Source organism: Epinephelus moara, chromosome 16 (assembly GCF_006386435.1).
Source record: "Epinephelus moara isolate mb chromosome 16, YSFRI_EMoa_1.0, whole genome shotgun sequence".
Classification (NCBI taxonomy): domain Eukaryota; kingdom Metazoa; phylum Chordata; class Actinopteri; order Perciformes; family Serranidae; genus Epinephelus; species Epinephelus moara.
This window is the reverse complement of record NC_065521.1, coordinates 15,574,137-15,591,194: the sequence shown is the minus strand read 5'-3', so window position 1 is coordinate 15,591,194 and position 17,058 is coordinate 15,574,137. Positions and strand designations below refer to the sequence as shown.

At 41.8% G+C, this 17,058-nt stretch overlaps 1 protein-coding gene across 1 annotated transcript in view; it reads left to right on the top strand.

The window, feature by feature from the left end:
• Positions 1–17,058, top strand: part of LOC126403394 (kelch domain-containing protein 8B-like) — a 201,659-nt gene that overhangs the window by 166,489 nt on the left and 18,112 nt on the right. Inside the window, exon 4 of the mRNA XM_050066030.1 lies at positions 13,072–13,173. Coding sequence (XP_049921987.1) covers positions 13,072–13,173 — 102 coding nt within the window. The remainder of the gene's footprint in view (positions 1–13,071; positions 13,174–17,058) is intronic.

Sequence of the window (17,058 nt, the reverse complement as noted above, 5' to 3'; positions counted from 1 at the left end):
TTTCTTATGTTAAACTGATGTCAAGAACTCAGAGCCTGGTCTTAAAAAAGTTATTTGCAAATCAGTACACCGTAACTTTAAACATACCTTAATATGCCAATTACCTAAAAAAGGAGAATGAGCTGTCCTCACACTATGGGCAGCTGAACAGGGCAACAAACATCTAATGTTATGTAACATTTTCTGATTATATGAAGGATTGGACATCTGCAGGCAGATGTTTCCAGGTGCTCGTGGGTTGTGATCATGTGAAGTGCAGCTGTTCAATTCAAACATGAAATATTCATCTCACAACCATCAGAATGTTATCACAGAGAGAGCCTGCTGTCATTATCACCTCATTTCCCTGCCAATATCTTCCCATTTCTACCTCGTGATGACATTTGGAAATGGTGTGAGGGGGGGGTGGTTGCATCTGTATCCTTCCACTGGGCAGATGTAGAGTGTGTGTGTGTGTGTGTGTGTGTGTGTGTGTGTGTGTGTGTGTGTCAGAGAGAGGAGTGTAAAAGATTTTGTATGCAGAGGTGAAATTGTGTATATCCATGTCCTTGTCTGCCTTGCTGCGTATTAGAATCTGCTCATCTGTGTCTTTGTGTGAATGTGCATTTGTTTGAAGGCTTGTGTCTTAACGTGTGTGTGTGTTTGTGTGTGTGTGCTCCTGCTTCTGTCTCATATGCCTTTTTAAGTGTGTGTGTGTGTGTGTGTGTGTGTGTTATTGAGCTTGGCGATGGGCACAGAGTGAAGAGCTAGTGTCTGGGAGGGCGAAACAGGAGAAGGAAGCGGATTGATTCTGAGCTTTAAATAACACACTCTCCTCTCCTCCAGCTGAGTCCACCAGACACATATCTGCCCCACACGTCACTCAACTCACCAGCGCTCACACACCATCACAGACAGTGTGTGTGCTTTCTGTCTGTGTGTTCAGCCTCGGCACTCGGTTAGCCTAACAGGAACAAGAGGAATGTCAGCCAAAGTGAATTATTGGCTGCTCATTTCTTTTCCCTAAAGTCTGTAGTTGGCCAGGGCAATGGAATTAATAATTTGCGCTGATGAATGGCAGCATTCCCTCCTCAAAGCGGCTCATTTGTCCGCTAATAGGTTAAAGCAGCGGTGAAAAATGCCGCATGAGAGTTTTCCTCTTTGTATGTGAGAAGGGTTCGCTGTGTCTCTTGGTCACTTTCTGCTTGACAAGCTTTGTGAGAGGCTGTGTGTCAGAATATACATGTGACAGGAACACAGCATTCCTCTCTCTCACACTCTCATTTGATAAAGGTGATGTGTTTAAGAAGAAGTGCACATCAAGGTCTGTTTACAGATTATGAAACAAGTAGTATAAAGCCTTCTGTGTCTCCAGAGGAAGCTGCACAAAGTCTGATGAATAGCCTTACGGAGTGAGGAAGATGTGTTTATCAGACCTCTGTAGCCGCTCATCTCTGCTTGAAACTGCAGGCTCAAAGCTACATTTCAATCAGGAGAGACGCATTCTGAGAGAAAGGAATATTTATTTACATGCACATAAGTATGAGAAATGTGAAAAGTCTTTGGGGATGAGACCCCATCGTGATGTCATCTATTCCAGGAGGGTGGTAAAGATGTAGTAGATTAGGGATCCCCCCTATGGAGTCTAGATTCTGGTGGTGGTGATGAGATGAGATGAAGAGGGAGCTGAGGATGTGAGGAGGAGTGGGCTTTTAAAGAGCTCATCCTGGGCTCTGGAAAAGGTGACTTGAGGTTAATGGGGTGGAGTAGGGTGCAACGATTCCACCTAAATTGACAGCTGACATGGAGCAGAGTGGAGAACAGATTTATAGTTTGGCAGCAGCAACATGAGTAGCTGAAGGAGATTGTGGCAAAGTTGGATTGGCTACGAGGCCGGTTCTACGCAGGGGCAAGAGGGTAGCCTGAGTGTCAGACTGAAGCTCCCAGAACCTTCAGTCTGATATCGCCTCCATTGAAGGCGATTTACAAGGGGGAGGGAATTTGATTTTTTCCCTAACCAATCAGTAGAGATCAACGACTCACCCAGAATCTGACGTCATTAGTATCCATGCCTCGGGGGTGCCGAAAACAAGCGAGCATTGCCCGTTTAAAATGTCTCCGTCGTACTGCACACCCAGCTGCATCGCCGTTAAATCCAGTTTAGCAGCTTCCTTAATTTGGTCCTCCATTAACGCGAGTAGTGGCGAAATACCTCGATAGCATCGTTAATGTGGTCTGTAGGATCTGTAGCGGTCGCCATTGTTGCTATCCTTACCAGTTACCCACCGGCGTACAGCTTGACATCAGCGTGGCGCTGATTGGCTAATCGCTAGACCCGCCCCCACCCCCGGCGTTCATTGGTCCGTCCATCGTTTGGACGAGATAAATCGCAAATTCATTGCAGTATGCCAGACCAGAGATGCAAGCCTACTCAGTTGAGTGGGCGGGGTCTATGGTCTGGAACCAGGCTAGCAAGAGGGGGCAATGCCCCCTTAAACAAATGTCTTGCCCCCTCAAATCAAATCTGCCAAAAAAGGCACAAAACTGAAAAGTTTTCTCATCTGTCTCCACTCCACTCCGTGCTGTGCGCCGGCTGTGTGTGACTGTCTGCAGTCAGCAGAGACCCTCCCCCCAGTAAACACCCAATCACTATTTAGTATGCAAATGAGCCAAGATGCATCGGCGTCAGGTTTCTCAGTCTCAGCAAGGCAGAATGCAGCAGTAACGTGAAGCTCCATTAAACTCGTCGTAGCGTCTTGTGTCGTGAGATACTTAATATATAGTTAACAACAAAGTGCGAGCATAGAGAGAGAGAGTCTGTCAGTGCGAACGTTTCTTCAATCACACAAGCACAGTGAGAGATGAGTGCCTGCTGCATCATGTCACATACTGAGGACAAATGCCCTGTGTGTGCCAGACCCCTACATAAAGCCCCGCACAGTCTCTAGTTCTGCAGGTGTTTTTTGATAATCACAGCTTTTTTTTATTTTTTCTTAATTTTTATTTTATTTTTTGTTTATTTTATTTTTCAGTTTTCCTCCCTGAGGGATTGCCACCTTATTGTGGTCAGGGGGGTTGTGTGCCTCAGTGACCCTAAGAGCTATACCAGCAGGAGCTTAGTCTTCAGGTGGGACACCCAAGTTGGTCAGGTCTTAGGGTAGAGGCCTGACAAAGTGCAGTCCATTTCTTTAGGTTGGGGGTTGGACACACAGCTAACAACAACCCAATTCCATGTAGAAAACACTGTTATCAACAACAAAACAAGCGGCAAGCACATTTGAGACCATGGTGCTTTGACAACCTCTATAGGGCACTCACACAGCGTCCCCACATCCTGCGAGTGAGTGAGTGAGTGAGTGAGTGAGTGAGTGAGTGACCTTTATTTGTCAGCTCTACTTATTGCAAAACTGCTGGAGCATGATGCCCCCTTCACATTTATGACTGCCCCCTCATATGTGCCTGCCTAGAACCAGGCTTGATTGGCTAACCGGGTGAGGAAACACCTATAATCAGCTGATTGGTGGAAGTGGTGGGAGGGGGATAGATAGAGAATTGTGAATGGATAAGGCATTAAGAAAGTCTTCCTGATTGAACTTATGCTGAGCTTCATTAGTCGCTGCTAGCATGATACAACTGAATCTCTGAACTTGTGGCAGTGGTGTTGCACTGTAGGCAATGTAGGCAAATTTTGAGAAGTAAGAAGATTGTGTGGGATAAAAAAGACAACATATCTGGTTCTACTGCATTGATTTTGATTTTTTTTTTTTTTTTTACCATGAGTTTGACAATATAACGTGTAATGCTAAATCTGTGGAGTTCTGCCTCTAACATCTAGGCCACCAGGGCACCCCAAGTTTTGATCAAATCATGAATGCCCACATAGCAAGGCTTCTGGTGTTTAGTGACAATAGTACGTCTCTCCCTTTGTGACACAGTGTGCATCTATGGGGACTTTTTAAGGTTGCTCTCTCACAAAACCTTCAGACAGATATTTTTTAAAACAATAAGTTGAACTGTTTACCCACAATTAAGAATTTAAGATAAAAGGAGTCATTTTAAAGGAACACTTCACCTCCCAAATGACTGTGTTTCAATTACTCACCCCTTGTTACATCGAATTTGTGAAGAAAACTTTGTTTTTCTCGCAAGCATCCAGTGAATAGAGAATAAAAAAAAATAAAAAAACAACAGAGAAAATTCTCAATAAAGTGAAGTCATAGGGGTCCATGTTAATCAACAACAAAACTATACCAAAACATCCGTTTACAAACTCTCACACAAATTGTGCAGTATAATTAAGTCTCATATCCAGTCATATGCTTACTAGTTCCCATTCCCACAGCCCTTTCCAGTGGAAAACTAAACTAAAAGTGAAACTTATTGGTGCTCTTTTCAAAGCCAGACGCTATTAAAAATAACAGTCATTTTACCTTGCTAAATAGGGGAGCTGCAAGGGCACCGCTGCCTCGATCAGTAAGTTGTGTTATTGTGTGACCTTGGTGAATTCAAACTAACCTTTTAAAACACCAAAGTCACACAACAACACAAACTAACTGATCGAGGCAGCGGTAGACCAGCAGCACCTGAGTTCAGTCTGGCTTTGAAGAGAGTGTAGATAAGTTTCACATTTCGTTCAGTTTCCCCAGAAAGCCCTGTGTGTTTTGGAAATACTGAGCGTAAGACTGGATAAATTAGGCTTGCATTATGCTGCACAACTTATGTAAGAGTTTGTAAACAGATGTTTTGATACAGTTTTGCTGTTGTTAAAGGTCCAGTGTGTAGGATTTAGTGACATCTAGCGGTGAGGTTGTGGAACTGAGATTTCTGCTGTGTGCCAAGCATGTAGGAGTGGCCTATCTAGAGCCAGTGTTTTGTTTGTCCATTCTGGTATACTGCAGAACAACATGGGGGCCTCCATGATAAGACCTGCTCTATATGTAGATATAAACAGCTCATTTTAAAGTAAGAAAACCACAATGATGTCTATTTTCAGGTGGTTATAAACTAATGAAAACATAGTTATGAATATAATATACCATTTCTGCCAAAAGATGCCCCTAAATCCTACACACTGGACCTTTAAACATGGCCACTTATGACTTCAAAAATTGTAGTCATTTTTGGATTCTTCAAAAACCAAGTTCTCTTCACAAATTTAATGTCACACGCAGTGGGTAACTGATATACGAATAATCATTTGGGGGGCGCAGTATTCCTTCAAACGCAAGTTGAAATGAAATTTAAATAGTAATCAGTCATGTAGTTATGAATTGTTTATGTTTTTTTGTGTATTTTAAGACCCATCCATGGACTTGCACTACAAATTGTGGTTTAAATGCTATGGTATGTAGCAATGTTGAATGCAATGTGCTTGTATAAAAATAAACCTTAGCCAATAAACTGACATGCACACACACACACACACGTATCGGTCTATCAGAAGGAAAGTGCAGAGGCTGAACCGAACGCAGGCAACAACACTGTCATGGCTATTTCTGCCAATTTATCTACACACGGCATCAGGAAGAAGAGGAAAACAGCAAAAGTTACAAGCTTGCATCAACTCCTCACCCCTCTCCTCCTCCTATATCTACGCTACATTTGCATGTTATCTGGCCTTTCCATTTGCCACGGCTGAATAGCTGATCTGTTGCAGCCAGCATATCTATTAGCGAGCTGCTGGTGGCTCTGCCTTCTCCTCCTCTGACTCAAAGATTACCATTCAGCTGCCTTCCCTACAGCCGGCACTACAGCAGCTCTGCAACCCATTTGTGTTATCTCGAAATTATGCCTCTCCTCTCCTCTCCTCTCCTCTCCTTCTGTTGTTTGCAGAAACTAAAATTCACTCATTCTATCTAGTTCTGAACATTTGAAAATGTGTTGATCCTTTCACTTTCATTAAAGCTCATTTTTTTATCCTCTTATGCCTCTCTGTCATTATTGCTGACTAACAGAATTGAGAATTTTCCCATCAACGTGGTGTTTTCTTTATATTCTCCTGGTTAGTGATGCAGAGCAATTTTTAACAGCAGTTCAGAAATTGATATAAACAGGAAAATATGTATGTATGAAGGTTCAGAGAACAGACGTTTAACAGCACCTGCCTTTCAAAGGCTAAATTGTTAAAGTAATGGCACTTTTCAAGCAGCTTCCTCTCTGGCCTCTGTCATGCACAGTGTTTGCGAAGTTGAAACTGGCTGTCTGTTTATTTTCACAGTACTGGGAGACTTGGCTGCTACGTACAAACAAACAAACACCTTTCTGTTAGGAGAGATAACTGCTCACTGGTGACCATTTAGTGGCCCGCATCTGGGAGACAATTTGAAACTAAGCTTGTTGTGTTGTCACATAACAATTCATTTATTTACCCATCCATCCATCTATCCACTGATCAATACCTCCATCTGCTGTCATGCTGCTTTAGCTATGGTAGCACGGCGAGCAAAGCAGACATCTCTTTACCCACCAGCAATATCCTCCACCACTCCCTTCAAGTGCCTCCTGGATTCATCCATGGGGTTGTTTGTTCAGCCAACACTTCCACAGAAAGGTGACCAGGTCAGCCTGCTCTTCTTAGTGTCGGGGAGTAGCAATTTGAGTCTGAGGGAGTCAGAGAAACCCTGAGGAGCTTGGATTTATCCACTTGGATTTGCTTTATGGTCACTTTCCAGAGCTCATGGCTGAGTGTGTGAGGGCTAGAATGAGGATTAGTGGGTAAATAGAGAACTCTGGCCTGTGGTGTAGCTCTTCCACATTCTGATACATGTCATACAGCTGATGCATGTAACTGGCGGTCTGAATTTTGATTTATATTATTCAATTTCCTGAATGAGGTACAGAAGAATACGGTGGCAGTGAAGTGCGGCTTGCTGCAGTGATTACATTTTTCTGCAATCGGAAGGTGTGTTAAAGAAATTTTTTGTAACGTATTCTCTGGCCACAATTCTTAGCCAAGAGTTAAGTTATCCTCAACTTTAGGTTTGCCTACAGTTCGCTGCAGAGTCAAATGGCTACAGCTTGCTGAACTCCACAGCTGCGATGATTAACTAATTTGCAACTAATTTGATAATTGGTTTGAGTATTTTTTTTTATGAAAAATTCTCTGATCCCAGCTTCTTCAATGTGGATATTTTCTGGTTTGTTTAATCCTTCAAGAGAGTAAATTGGATATTTTTGGGTTGTGGACAAAACAAGACATTTGAGCACGTCATTTTGGGCTTTGGGAAGCACATTTTTCCCCATTTCCTTACATTTAATAGACCAAACAACTAATTGATTAATCCAGATAATAATCAACAGATTAATTGACAACGTACATAATTGTTAAGTCCTACTGAGTTGGAGCGGTGGCCTCAGATAGGTATTGCATGGCAGCTCGCGGTCGGCTGCACTTTGCCACTGCTTGGTATGTTTTTGGCATCAACTCCAAATACAGCGATGTTTCTGTCTCAGGCCATGTTTACACGAAAATGATCCACTGAAAACAGAATCATTTCTCATTTCCGTTTTGAAAAAAGTTCCGCGTTTAGACAACGTTTTGATAACAATTGCCGTGCACACAGATCCGCAAAAATGACCAAAAACGCTGCAGTGTACATGCCAGGCCAGTAGTTGGCGGTGTGATGCTTACGCTTCCTTCTACAGAGCGGTGATGTATAAACAAACAAAATGGCAACCACACAAACGTTTGTCTGGACAGACGACGAGGTGGAGTTGCTACAGTAAATCTACACTTTACTGGAGAAGCTTTGATAAATTCAACAGGGTGAGCAGCACAAACAGAGCTTAGGAGTCTGCCATTGTTTTTGTGATGTTCGACTTTCTCGCGCATGCCTAGTGACTGGAAGCGTAATGCGCGAAAAGTCTCCGTTTTCAGAGGAACTGCATATTGCAAGTTTACATGACAACGGAGACGTGGCCATTTCCAAAAAATTGCACTCTGGAACCCGTTTTCAAAGCGTTGCGTTTTCAGGCACCCAAAACACCGCTGTTGTGTAAAGATCGGCCAAAGCGCAACTAATGTTTACCGTTTTCAGTTGAAGTCGTTGTTGTATAAACGGGACCTCAATCTGTTTTAGCTATGCTAGCCACATGGCTCTGAGGCAGTGCCGGTCAGCTGGTCAGTCCACCACTTTGATCCAGACTGAAATGTGGTTATGTTACGTTACAATCATTTGAGGTATTTGTCCAACGCAACTTACAATGCATGCATTTAAACCATGTAGGATGGGTTGCCACCGTAAGGCTGACCTATGTCTCAACTACTCGTGGATTGATAGCCATTAATTTTTTCTCTATAGACATTCATGTTACCGCCTCATTATTCCTTAACTTTTTCTCTAGGGCCATCATTAGGCCAAAATTTGTATTCGTCCAGTACTTTGGTTGATGACCAAATACTTGCAAAAGCATTCCATTCGAGCTCAGCTGTACTTTGAGTTAGTGCTGATGTAAAGTAATGCATCACTTTAGCATTTAGCTCAGTGGACAGAGACAGCCCCACAGGGCCGCCAGCGTGGCTATACATATTTGTCTTGTTTCTATGTCTGATTGAGACAAATACTCATTTCAGGAAAACTGCCTCAATAGAAGAGGACATGAAAAAATAGACCAAATCAAAGTCATCGAGTCATACAATGCTCAGTGCTGCAGGACAGAATTTCCATTTGGGATGAGAGGCAAATATCCACTCACCTTTCAAAACACATGCTTTCATACACAAAAGAAGAACTACTGTTTAAGACTGGTATAGGCTGCAGCATTGCAGGAAAAGCACCCCACTCCACTCTGATAGGTAACATCTGATCATTCCATTCTATTCCATTCATTTTCATTATGCATTCATTCACATTACGTCTATGCAGCACATTTTCAAAGTTTGTGCTGTCGTGTATTTTATGGCATTTGCCCGAATTTCATTTCCCTCTCCAAGTCTCTTAGTGGAGGAGACATGAGGGAGTGGGAAAGGGGATGTGTCACTACGTGTCACTGTCCCAAATATAGAAATTTAATCTTCTGTTTGGTAGTGGGCTTCAAGCCAGCGAAAGAGGGAGAGGGGAGGTGGAGCGCGAGGGAGCTCCTGAGGCGGACCTCGTTGTGCTGTCAAATACATCTCTTTAAAGCACTCCATTTATTTTTCCTCTCCATCTTCCTTTCTGCTCTTTCTTCCTCTGTCTAGCTGTGACCTCCTCCATAATTCATTCATTTGTTGTTGTGTATTAAACAATGTCCAAAAACAAAGGCAGATACAGGCAAAGCAAGGATTGCGAAGTTAGGTGGGAAGATATCACTCTCATGCCTCTAGGCTATGCTAAATATGAAGCTAGAGCTAGCTTAGCGTGGCATAAAGACTGGAAACAGGGAAAAAACACGAAACATCATGTTAAATAGTGAGCTTTAGAGGTACTGGTAGTTTTTAACTTTGAGCAGAGCTTCAAGTTGTTATGCTATCCATCCATCCATCCATCCATCCATCCATCTATTTTTAAACACTTATCCGAAGCTGGGTTGCGGGGGCAGCAGGCTGAGCAAAGTATTCCAGATGCAACTCTCCCCAGCAATGTTTTCCTGCTCCTACTGGGGGATCCTGAGGTGTTCCCAGGCCAGACAAGATATGTAATCCCTCCAGCGTGTTCTGGGTCTGCCCCAGGTCCTCCTAACGGTTGGACATGCCTGGAATACCTTGAAGTGTAGGGTGCCTAAGAGGCATCCTAATCGGATGCCTGAACCACCTCAGCTAACCCCTTTTGACACGAAAGAGCAGCAGCTATACTCCGAGCTCCCTCTGGATGTCTGAGCTGTTGTTATGCTAAGCTAAGCTAAGCTAAGCTAATTGCCTGCTTGCTCAGTCTTCATGGTAAGTGTCCAGACATGAGTGCTATCGATCTTCCCATTTAACTCTTGAAAAGAAAGCAAGCAAAAACATATTTGTGGGGGATTTTTTTTTTTTTTTTTTAAAAAGGCCAATTTCATTTTGAATGACAATACTAGCCCCCTGTTTAGCTTTCTTTGTGTTTCAACTTTTCAGTTTTATATTAATTAATGCCTAAAGTATATGATCCATTTTGAATTTTGGAGTCAAAGTCCTGCATAGTCCTTTGGTACCTGCAGGTACTTGGCAGGTCACCCACAAAAAAGGTGATATGTGGGAGGTCATTTTATTTTTGGTTCTGAATAAAAAAAGAACATGTGAGTTGGACCGTGGATGTTGGACGATAAAATTATTAAAACAACATACGAATACTAATTTTGTAACATAAACTTTAAAGGTTTTAATCCTCTGACTGCTGACTGTGTGTGTCAGCTCTGTCTTCTGCTCTGACTGGAATATGAAAGCTGCTTCAGTCATGTGTTACTGACAGGCAAATTATATGAGGAGATGTGCTGCTCAATATTATGAGAATAAGCAACAGGAGCCCATTGCACAAAACACATTAAGTTTTCTCCTTAAAGTGATAGTTCAGGTTTTTGGACATGAAGTTGTGTGAAACGCTGACCATCTGTAGCTCTGATGTGACGGTGTCACTACTCTCAACGAGCCTCCTGCTCTGAGAAATGGCCCGTAGCTTACCGGAGAAAAAGTAGTTCTGAAGATGTACGGGGGACACGTAACCAAAAGGTTTTAAGCTACAAAAAAGTATGCATGTGTTTTATTAGACTATTTCAATAATTTTAAAACATCCCCGCATTACGTCAGACCGTTTCCTGTTACAGATGTAACCTGTAGGCAACTTTGGCTAACCCACCACCAGAACAAAGCAGAGACTGGTCATAATCACATATGAATTCACATTTCTATGTGATTGATTACTCATGTCATGGATTTAGCAGTTCGCCTAATATATAAAACTAAATGCCTACGGTAAAATGCGTATAATGTACTCTCCACAACACAACAGGCTATTAGTTCAATCAAACATTTTGTTTTACAGACAATCAGCTACAGACATCGTTATATAGACTGGTATTAGGTAATATATCTCTCTTTGGGAACAGCAGTGTTGGGAATTGCGTTTTCTCTGTCCGTCGGGATCTGTGGGCAGCTGAAGTGAGCTTGACATACGCGCAGCTGCGGGATCTGTGGGCAGCTGAAGTGAGCTTGACATACGCGCAGCTGCTTCACCCTCGCTGGCTTGGTAGCGAGGTTCATCCCAATTGACACAAGCCAAAGTTGCCTACGGGTTACATCTGTAACAGGAAACCGATGGAATTGGGAGCCGGCAATGTTTTTATTCCCACAGCTGGGGAAGTTCGCACCATTTTGGTATTCCTCTGTTTACCTACAGCAGCTGACGAGGGTGTGTCGTGAGCCTGAGCCGGTGTTCGCGCTGTAGTAGTAGGTATATATAGGGCTAGTACATCTTTTTCCTCACTAATAATAGCCTACTGGTTCTCTGTTGGAAACAGCCGATGAAGTTTTCGTTAGCCGTTGCTATCCTGCGCACCTGCACGGCGTGGTGATGAACTGTCTTATTGATTTCTGTTGCCGTGCTGTCTTGCGGGCCTGCACGGCGGAGTGATACTGGCCAGAAAATAGTCCCAATTGATAGCAAGGTCTGACGTAATGCGGGGATGTTTTAAAATTATTGAAATAGTCTAACAAAACACATGCATACTTTTTTGTAGCTTAAAACCTTTTGGTTACGTGTCCCCCGTACATCTTCAGAACTACTTTTTCTCCGGTAAGCTACGGGCGATTTCTCAGAGCAGGAGGCTCGTTGACAGTAGTGACACAGTCACATCAGAGCTACAGATGGTCAGCGTTTCACACAACTTCATGTCCAAAAACCTGAACTATCACTTTAAATACGACACTAAAGACTTATTTTTTAATAAGCTGAGGGACTCCCTTAAAGGTGTTGCACAGAGTCAAAATGTTAAGGCATTTACCACATTGAAAGAGATTTTACAGTGGTAAAGTACTACAGTTTCCATGATAACCATTTGTTTGCTTGCGCTCCATCTTGTGATCCCTTAAGTCTTTGTGCAATGGTTTAACTATCTTTAAGGGATTCCTGAAGTATAAGACCAAGATAGGAAGAAAACCCTGAATAGTTAAGTAAACATTTTAAGGAAACTTGGGGGGAAAAGATGCACCTGATGTTATTCTAAGAAAGCCTTAACATTGGTTTTAAGGAAGATCTTAACTTAACGTGTTTTGTGCAACCAGCCCCAGGTATTAATTTAAAATGTACTGTATTTCCTGAATTACCTTTGTTTTAAAATATATTATCTTAGTTTTATGACATTCAAAAGCAGATCCTGAGATCAGACTCATAGAGGAATGGTGTGTACTGTATCATTTAAAATGAACATTTAGACAGCACTCACTGGCATTAACAGTTTGTACACTGTTGTGTTTACAACTTTTTGTAAATGAGAAACGTTGGTAAAGGAAAATTTGGTTTTGATAATTTTCGACATTACTATTATCATTGTAGTTGTTGTTGTTCAGTGTGTTCCTCAATAATGTAGTATTTCATGTTAAGAAGGTTTTGGAATCACTGTTTTATAATGTTCTTTTTTAGCTTTTTGTAAAACCAAATGTCTCACATTTGTAAGCCCGATGCTGAACTTGGAAGTAAAAGAATACATTTCAAAAGAAAGAAGATGTTCCTGTTTCAGCATGACAATGCCTCAGTACACAAAGCCAGCTCTATAAAGAGATGCTGTTTTCTATGCTGTTTTTAATTTGGTGTGGAGGAACTGACTGGCTGGCACAGCACTCAGTCCAACACCTGCGGGATGAATTGTAACACAGACTGTGAGCCAGGCCTTATCACCCAACATCGGGTTGACCTCATTAATGCTCATGTGGCTGAATGGGAGCACATCCCTGCAGCCAGGTTCTAGCGTCTGGTGAAAAGCATGAAACCAGTAGATTCAGGCTGTCACAGCAGCAGATTAATGCCCATGGTTTTGGAATTATGTGTTTAACAATTACACTGTAGTGTTTGGGTGTTAGCATACTTTTGGCTGTTTTGTGTTGGTCTTTAAAACACTTTGGCAATGAGGAACGTCGGTTTTCTGTTGTGGTTAACTGACCTGGTCCTAGATGACTGAAAGTATCTCGTGTTCTCTCTCCTCTGGCAGGTATCTGGATCAAACCCAGCCGAACATCCAGGATGAGGGAGAAGAGGGCAGACTTTGTGGCAGGATGCCTGGGAGGAAGGGTAATCGCGGCTGGTGGTCTAGGTCAGCACCTCAATTCCTTTCCCCTTTTCAGTGTGTTCTTTTCTGTCCATTAAATACAGCACTGGGCTTTGACCCAACAAGGAAAGAAAGGGAGGACAGGCCATTCCAGGACATCCTGTGATTGATTTCCAATGTTGCAGCACCTTTCGTCTGTTAATGGACATAACTGAAAATGTCTCTACCCTGGTGTGTAGGGTAGAGATAACCTATTTATCTGTGACAGACAAATGGTAGGCTTTTTGGGGGGTATTTAATGATTGAAAATTCAGTTCTCTTGATTTCAATCACACAAATGCTTTTACATTTTACACTCTTCTGCGTACATGATGTATTAGACGCTAATGATTAAAGTCATCTAATCAGTGTTCACGTACAGTGTTTCACCGCAGCTGAAGTACAACACAACAACTCATAATTTCTGACTGAGGTGTTTGATTTGAAGGAAAAAGCTCTAGAATTATATCTATTAGAATTATTATACTATGTCTCTTCCTGTTTCATCTCTACTCTGGTAGAAAGTAAAAAGAAATGGTTACAATCAATGTAGCAGAGGCCAAGATATCCTGATGAGCCTCCCGACAGTCCACTACAACCTGCAAGGTGAGGGTCATGTGACAAAGCCGAAGGAGTCAGAAGGCTACTTTCCCGTCATTTTCCATCCATGCTGGCTCAAGAAGGAAAACAGTGAGGAGGCGCACACAAAATTATTGAAAAAATTAGTAAAACCTTCCCCAGCAAAGAGGATATCTGTTGTGTTTTCTAATGTTTCCCCTCTATTAGGTTTTATTATTTTATTTGAACTAATGCATTTTTTAAATATATCTTAAAGTTAACCAGATTTTGAAAAACCAAATTTAAAGATCCCCTCAAAATTTTCACAATTCCATTACCGCAGAATTTTCCTTTGATTTATATGTTGGTTTAAGACTTTCAGCTGCTCTTTTCACCAATATGTGTGAAATATTAGTTAATGAAGCAGACACACCTCAATACCATTGTAAGAATTAGACAACCAATGTTATATCCCTATTGTGCCATTTTTCAAATCGTAGCTCACATTGTCAAACCCACAGACAGCGTGGTCTGTGAGATAGCACTTAGTCAACAGCTCGCACAGCCTATGATAATAGTTATGAATAATGATAATACATTTTATGTAAAAAGCACCTTTCAGAACACCCAAGGTCACCTTACAGAGCATGAGATAGCATACAGAGTGTACAGTCAGTGTTAAAGTGCATGAGCCAGTTTAAATAGGTGGGTTGTGAGATTAGATTTGAAGGTCAACTGGCTGTAAACATGCATACAGATTAGCTTACTAACGGTAGTACTACCTCCGCTTCCTTCTTGGTCATGTGATCTTTGTCTTGCAGGCCTTAGGGCCCGTTAACAGTCTACCTTCTTTCATCATACCCAATCTGCCTGGTAAACACCCACATCCCACCCCAGAAGAGGCCAGTATGCCAGGGAATCCCAAACCTTCCCATGCTGTCATTTAAAAGGAATTGCAGCTAAACTTTTGTCACCTTGGCCATTGGTCACCACTTCAGGTCCTATCCCTTTAAAAAATGTGTCCAACTTTGTGAGTTAGCACTAGCTAGCTAGATGCTACCAAGCAAGCAAGCCAGCTAGCTAACTTTCAGGAGCAGAGCAGCTTTGTTACACGTACAGACCGTTACTCGTCAACACTGTCAGCTTATGACATAGGCTATCTAATGAAGTTTTGACTGGCAGAGAATTAGAAAGACGGGCATGGCTAATAACATTTTGATATTATATATTACTATAAATGTATAATGAACATAATAATACAATGATATAATAAAAAATTATTTGATTTTTTTTTCGTAATTTTCCCTCATCTTACCTGCAATTTGCAGAGGCCCACATGGGGAAACCCAAGGGGGCCACCACTTTGAAAATGTATGCATTATGCAAAGGTTTTTTACAGGCTGAGTAATCCTCAAGACAAATAAACTGATCATAATGTGCAAAATCCGTGGATTGCCGGTTTAAATTAAATAACCCTTATGAATTTGTATAATGACACTCCTACGACACAAAACCAAAGCGGAAACCATTACCTGCAAATATGTGTCAGAATTACCACAGTAATAGCTACCATTGCAGTAGGTATCTCAAAATATTTTCTCTGTTAATGTTTTATGTTGATTGAAGATTTCACCCTAATGCAGCTGGGTTCATCTGATAATAAAATACCTGATCAGACAGCTGAAATCAAACACCACAAATATGATTTATCATAAGCACCACATTCCATACACGCTCACACGCACGCACGCACACGCACACACACACACACACACACACACACACACACACACACACACACACACACACACAACCAAATTAATTTTCCATTAACTTTTCATTTTCTCCTTGGCTGAGCTGCATTTGTTAAAGTAAATAAAGTGTGAAGAGAGACTGAACAATGCAAATTAAATCAGAGGTCAGCTTTGGTCCTTGATGACATGGTTGTTAGGCAGATAGGCTACTGACTCTCTTATCTGTGCACCTGCATGCATCAGCAACACACACACGTATACTTATACACACATTTATATACACAGACATACACACACTGGTGTGGTAGTTATACAATCAAATCTACAAACAGATTAAAAAGCCATGTAGTCCTGCAAGAATGTGTCTCTGTACATACACAAACGAGACCCATACTAGATGAAAAACAGACTGAATGAAGTTATCTTAATCACAGTTGGTACATGCTGCATTTTGTCTTCAATTAATCATCACTGCATCAATTCTGAGCTGTAGTGTCAATCAGTGAGACAGTTTCTGAGATTATTAGCAGCCCAATGATTATCTCAGTCATGGTCTTATTTCTGTTGTATTACCAGTGTTGAGAAGACATTGAAAAGGTTTTTTTTTCTCCGTCCACAGCTCAGAGTGACAGACAATAATGTGTAAGGACATCTGTTAAGACTGTGTGTGTGTTTGTGTGTGTGTGTGAGAGAGAGGGAAAGAAAGGATAACGCCAATCTTGTCCTGCTGAGAGAGACAGTTCAATTCAGCACGCAGCAACAAAGAAAGAAAGGAAGGAGAGGATTGAATGACATACAAGAATGAAATGGATGTGTGTGTGTTTGCTAACGTGAAAATGACACAGTGAGGGAGACCGAGATGAAAAGAGGTAGATATATTATATTTTTTTCTCTGTGCGAGTGTCAGCTGCGAGTCTGGCTCATCATCTAATCCATGGGGATATTTTGGGCTTGTGAGTCATAGCTGGTAGCACATTGCCAACCCTCTGCCTTTTGACTTGGGAAATATAAAGGAAAATACAGCCACAAAGACCAAAGAGCCTCTATAATGCAGTTATACTGTATGTGCGCACACACACATATATAAAGGGAACAGAACAGTTTGGGTTGAAGGGTAAAAGTAGGGATGATACATTGAACAATATGACTGTGGTTAGTTTGATTTTTACCCTGGGCAAGACATGGCACTGCAATCAAACTTGATTTTCACCTAGACTGGCTAGAAAACTAGATTGCAATTCACTTTTCTGCCAGCAGAGTTCAGCCATCTTTCAACAAGTTAGTTGTAACATTGTTTACCAGAGGTGCTGAGTACAACACTGTATTTCAGACTAGTTAAGTGTTGATACTATTGAGTTTGAGAGTTTTGATGAGATACAAAGAGCCATGGACAAAGTGAAAACCCCACCTATGCCTACTAAATATAGTGGTAAGACCTGTTCCCACTGAGTTAGGTGACAGTGGCAAAAGTTAATGTGAAGGAATGAAATTCAGCACAGTGGTGCATGACTATATTCAGTGTCAGGTTGCTGCAGCTGATAAACCACACAAAACACTTCTCCACACTAAATATGGCAGA